Source organism: Pterocles gutturalis, unplaced genomic scaffold, assembly GCF_000699245.1.
Source record: "Pterocles gutturalis isolate BGI_N339 unplaced genomic scaffold, ASM69924v1 scaffold3154, whole genome shotgun sequence".
Classification (NCBI taxonomy): Eukaryota; Metazoa; Chordata; class Aves; order Pterocliformes; family Pteroclidae; genus Pterocles; species Pterocles gutturalis.
Genome location: NW_010130433.1, coordinates 43,740 through 49,892, shown reverse-complemented (window position 1 = coordinate 49,892; position 6,153 = coordinate 43,740). Strand labels below are relative to the sequence as shown.

General features: G+C 39.7%; 1 protein-coding gene across 1 annotated transcript in view; it reads left to right on the top strand.

Annotated features, from left to right (window-relative positions):
- Window positions 1-6,153, top strand: part of CNTN5 (contactin 5) — a 186,763-nt gene that overhangs the window by 169,907 nt on the left and 10,703 nt on the right. Inside the window, exon 15 of the mRNA XM_010080210.1 lies at window positions 3,599-3,708. Within this exon, the coding sequence (XP_010078512.1) occupies window positions 3,599-3,708 (110 nt within the window). The remainder of the gene's footprint in view (window positions 1-3,598; window positions 3,709-6,153) is intronic.

Below are 6,153 nucleotides of genomic sequence, written 5' to 3'. Positions count from 1 at the left end.
GACAAGAGGAAATGGCCTCAAGTTGCACCAGGGAAGGTTTAGGCTGGATATTAGGAAACATTTCTTCACTGAAAGAGTGATCAGACATTGGAACAGGCTATCCAGGGAGGTGGTTGAGTCACCATCCCTGGAGGTGTTCAGGAAGCATGTAGATGTGGTGCTTAGGGACATGGTTTAGTGAGTTAGGTGGTGTTGGGTTGGACTTGATGATGCTTGAGGTCTTTTCCAACCTTAATGATTCTATGATTCTATGATTCTGTGATTTATTACTATTTTATAAGTCTCTCTGGCTTTTTCCAGCAAGGCAGCAAATGCTACCACTTTCTTTACCTACATATTGACAGAAGAGGGACAACTCCCCATGATTTTCCTTCTGATAGATGGCTTTTGAGGATTTTTCCACAGAAAGGAATTATCGCAGTCATGGGTCCTGGCTGAAGTCCCAAAATCTCAGCTATGTGGAACTATCTGGAGTCATAATGCAGTTACCCAGGCTGAGGTTCTTAGCTTCAAATGAGAGCTCAGATTTTGAATTAAGGAAGCGTGTAAAAATTCTTTCTGAAGTCAAAATGAGAAGTAGATGGATATTAAGTGATTAGATGGGGAGTCCTGACTGAGGCTCTGTTCCATGGTACAGTTAAAACAACATAAACATGAACAGGCCTGTGGACTTTTTTTTTAAGTTTGATCATGTGGAAATCTTTAAGGATTAATATTTCAGAAAAAAACGATCAGTCTATGTCATAAATAGGGAGAACATAATGAAGGTTAGTGTCTGACTCTTCTTTCTCTTAATTGTCAGTGTCAAAATTCGGGATTCCCTCTCTGAACATCAGAACAATACAATTAGTGTAATTTGTTGTCCTGCTTTATTATAGCCATCCAAAAGACTTATAGATTGAACACGTTTCCTTGAAGTGTGATTGCAGCACATGGAAAGAGGATGTTTTGTGGACACTGCACGCAGCCTTTTTAGAACTTGCCATGCTTCATTTTTAATTCAGTCAGGGAATATTAAAGGGACCATTAAAGATGTTGGCCTTTTTTTTTTTTTAATCAGTATGACCTCGGGCAGACACCTATAGGTTTGCATAATGCTAACATACTAAGAAAATAATATGATTTTAACATCCGTGACCATTATATAAAAAACTAATGAACCTGTCAAATTTACCATTAGATTTAGACACACAGAATAAAGCATGACATTGGAGTGAACAACTGACTGTATTATCAGAAATTATATGGTCCTCATCTTATCCGAATCAATGAAAAACGCTATTTAGTCTCCATAGACTTTTAGACAGTCATAATACACCTTATTACTAAATATAAAATTTCTGTTCTTTTGCTGAACACTTACATTCTCAATGTCTAATGTCAGTGAAACGGCAGTGAATAATTTCTGGGTATGTAAGAAATGCATTTTCTTCACACAAAAAATCCAAACTATTTCTACTCCATTTGTTGAAAACAATTTTTTAAAATATCAGAAGATATTCCGTGTTTCTAATCCAAGCAATATGTAAACCAACCCTAGTGAATGCTATGAAGAGGAAATTATTTCTACATTTATAGAAAAAGTAAAGACTGCCAATCAACATTTTCTGTACATCTCATGTTATTTATCCTGTTGCAATCTTTTCTGACAACAAGGTAATTGCTTCAGTAATACAAAAACTGGAAAATAGCTTTTGCCACACAAATCTCAGTAGTACATAAAATAGAAAGCAAGGTGTAACTATTGAACAGAAAATCATCATATGAGGAATATATTTCTTCATAGCACAGTTCTTTCAGATTGGATTCAGAAGATCATTTCACTTACTTCTGGGGATGTTTTCCTAATATCTGTTACCTGAAAAGTTCCATACATATTTTATGCTTATTAGTAATACTCATTGTTGGTGAGCACCATTTTGCATCACATCAAAAATGCTTCTTTTCCTTAGAAATAAATAAAAAAGAAGATCAAAAAGAGCTGCAAACGTTAAAAATCTGACATCAAAAAGGATGAAAAATTAATACAAACCATGTCAGAGAAAAAGTGTAGGGCAGCAATGCCAGAACAATGCTTGCAATATGATCAGAGAAAGGACACTAGCTAATGAGTCAAGACTGATACTAGGCATCTTACTAAAGCAGTTTGATCACTGAGAAAAATGTATCATTTTAACTCAGTCTGTTCCTTATGGAAATTCCTTTTCTGTAACCCTGTTAAATGAGCCCCAAAAAAACATTTTTTTAGAAAGCTCTTTCATGTGCTTCCCTATAACATAAAAGCCAGGACCTCTGCCTGCCCTTCAAGAGCAGATCAACACATCAGAAATGTAATGAGGAACATTAGGCCAAGGAAGGAATCTCAGCCTCTGCGACTGCGGGGGAACATGGATTCACCTTTTTGCCGAGCAAAGGAACTATACCAGAATTGTGGAGAAATGCCACTACTGTGTGCTTCACTGTCCATGTTTAAGCCTTGTCTCCACCATTTGTCTTAAGTAAATTTTCAGTAATATGTACGTAGTAAAGCAAAAGATCCAAAATATTTCCTTACTCATGTCTCAGTCCAATAGGTGATAATTTTTCAACACTCTTCACCCCCAGTGGCCTAACTGGCAATAGAAATTGGTGATATGCTCAATGGCTGTCATGACAGATCTCTGTGTACATTTACCCAACCTCCCAACCACTGAAAGAAGTTGGACCTCTGTAAAGTGTTCAATGATATGAATGTACAAAGTAGAATATGCTTTTGGCAACACTGTTGGGCAAGTGTGACATGTAAAGCATCTGGCAGCCCTAAGCCTGCCATGTGCACGTGGCCATACCCCAGCAGCACCGAAGGACACCCGCTCTGGTTGGAGGGCAGGGAGGGTCCTCTGCTCTAGATAATCAGGAGGTCAGCACTGCAGAGTGTCCTGTGAATAGCATGGAGATCGAAACATGGACACAGGGTCACTGGTAACAACATGGCAACAAATTCTAGGTCTTAATGCCTTTAGAAAAGTGTGCATCCCAGGCCTAAACCAGTAAATGTTTCACAGCAGAGAGAAGATGGCATGCCCTAAAAACTGGTCCCTGTGACTTCAAGGACATTATAACATAGTCCTAAAAATTTATTTTACATAGCATTTGACTACAGCTCTGGGTACCACCTCTTAGTATAACCCCGGAACAGGACTGACTGGGCACCCTAGCAAGGTATTGCTCATCCTGAGCCGACAGAAGGGCACTAAAAAGCCAGGAAGAGAATGAATGCTCCATTTACTGATGAAGTTAGGCTGATCAAAGACTATGATCTTGGTGGGGGAGCATTTACAAATCTTAAAGTTGGGTTTTTTTTAAATCATAGACAACACATTCTGTCACAGTTTGCTGCACCCGTCATCAGTGCAGGGATATTAATACATAAATAATGAAATTCAACAATAATAATCTCTTCGTCTTGTTCAGTTTCTCATGTTCCCCATAAGTGTCATACGTTCTTGTGAGTATTGCGGTAGAATAAAGGAAGGAAATGACAGTTTCAGATGGAGTGTTTTTGATAAATACAAGCTGTTACAGTGGAGGTTTATTGTTTCAATTTTTCTTAATACAGAACCCACTGCTGCTCCCATCGATGTCAAAGCTACAAGTTTGTCTGTATCAGAGATTCTTGTTGCGTGGAAACATATTAAAGAAAGTCTAGGAAGACCACAGGGATTTGAGGTATGAACACAGAATATTGTAATGAGAAGTCTTGTTGCTTTTGCAAGTGTTGCATTCTGTTAACATGTGCAGTAGTGAAACTTCAATAGAAATTGTGCTCGGTTTAGCATACTTCTGACTAGCTGTAGAACAACGGTCACAGCTGTAGCACTGTAACATCTTTTATTTATTTGTGCTTGAAAACTGTTCAACAACACTTCTTATAACATCTCTTTGACACTTCAAAAAGAGCTGAACGAACTGCAAGTGACCCAGCATGCCTCCTTCACAGGCTGGGGAAGATTAGGTATTGACTGTTTCCAGCTCTAAGTGACCAGTTCAAACTTGTTATTTACTGAGAGTAATCAACACAAAGAACGGAAAGAGCCTCTGCCATCCATGTGCTCTCTCCCACAGTGGCCGGGGGACATCTGCTGGGCAGATCAAAAAAGGTCGGATGTCAGTGGAGGAAGCAGCAGCCACACAGTCCCCAGATAAAGCTCTTGTTAGAGACAGCCCTTCCTGACTTGGGAAAAAGAACCAGCCCTGGTAACACACCTTCTCACGCTTTTTTGATCCAGTTGTAGCTTTGGATCCAGTTTACAATCCAAACTTCCAGGAACGTCCAGATCTAGGAGTAAACTTATCCTTTAGGGCCACCACGACCCATCCTGACGTTTTGGTTCAGGCTATGCTGCTCCTCATGAAATAGCTCAGCTAGACTCAGCTTACTGATTTTGAGGTGCAGGTTACTTGACCTGCTTTAATGCTTTAGGGAGTGCTGACTCTTTCCTGATTCTCTACAGTAACAATTAAAAGAGGGTAAACACGCAAGTCTGAGGCAGATATCAATCAAATGGATGTCTGAAGATATCTTGTGACCTACTAGCACAGTTTCTCCCTGGCAGCACATCCGGCCAAGACGTGGGGCTGGTGACCATCACCAATGGCCTTAGGAAGGAAATGTAGGTGCCCAGGCAGCACCAGAACCACCACACTCTCCAGTACAGCCTGAGACTGAGCAGCCATGACCAGGACAGAACATTTACCCCACAGCTTAGACACAGTCAGTTACCACTTTTTTTGTCCAATTGCTGTAGCCTCTTGATACCTTGGTACTCCCATATTGCTGTCCAGTGCACTATGGGAGTATCTAGGTACTCCCAAGCAGCCTGTGACTATGGAATGTCCTCGCAGGTCACTCATCTGTCCAGATCTCTTTCCCGTATATGTCCCCATGCTGAACTCTGCAAACCCTTTGTCAGTTCTTTCTCACTGTACTTTATCCCCATTCCTTCCTTATGTTAAACATGTTTTTACCCCTTTGCACATGGCTTGCTTCATACAGCAGAAGTGATATCTAACCATTTTACCTTTGGAACTGCTATACATAAAGAGAACAAAACTGTATCTGATAGAGATGATATTCACCTTGCAAATGCTATCCCTCTCCACGCTGAAGTGTTCCACTTGCTACTAACCTTTATCTTCAATTTCCAGGCCAGTATTTTATCCTCTGAAATAACTTACTTGCTGCACCCTGTCTTTTTCTCTTCAGAAAGGTGGCTGTTTTGTTACTCCCTCTCAGATGTCTTGATGTCTTTTAAATTACACCTACCATTTTTACTTTTATCCTTATTTCGTTGATCACATTGATTCACAAAATGTTCTATTAACTTTGTTTTACATTTCAAAATAAAAATAGATTTTCTTTCTAAAATTGAAAATTGTTTCCCTAGAAACTTATTCTTTCATAACTTGAATGTATTTTGCTTTTACCTGTTTGTCATATAACACTTTCCTTTGGTCTACAGGTGTGTCCTAACAATAGGTGTCTGTTACAGGTAGGACAGTGGGCTCTCTTTGTGTCAGAGGTGGTCTTCCTGACTTGGAAACTGTTTAGACCTTCAGAGTTCAGCAACCTCCGACGCCAACAGTAACACTCACCTGCTCTTTGTCTCTCACAGATTTCTTAGGAATGAATTCAGAAATTGTTATTTATGCAACAGGCATTATTAACATTGAACTTTATTAATAATTTGGCTCCTCATGGTGCTGTACACCAACTTTAGGATTCCTGCATGAAGATTACAGAGTAAATATTTCAAGCCAGGGACCCTCAGCTGGCAAAAAAAAAAAAAAAAAAAAAAAAAAGAAATATAAAACTGACATATTTCACTGCCCCTTTCTACCTCATCCCATGAGGGATTTAAAGAAGCCTTCTGAGGTACTACTTTTATCTGGGGACAGGAGGGTGGGTTTTTTCATCATCCCTTTCCCCCTACTCCCCCCACCCCCTTTTCCCTCTTTGTTCATTTAGCCAGAATTTCTCTGCCCACTTTCTGACAGATGGATCTTTCAGGGAGTAGGATGTTCTTTTCTGTCCTCATTCCCAGGAAGAATTATGATCAGAGCAGCCCTTACTCAATAAACAGAAGAGTAAATGCTGGTTTCCTGCATAATTCA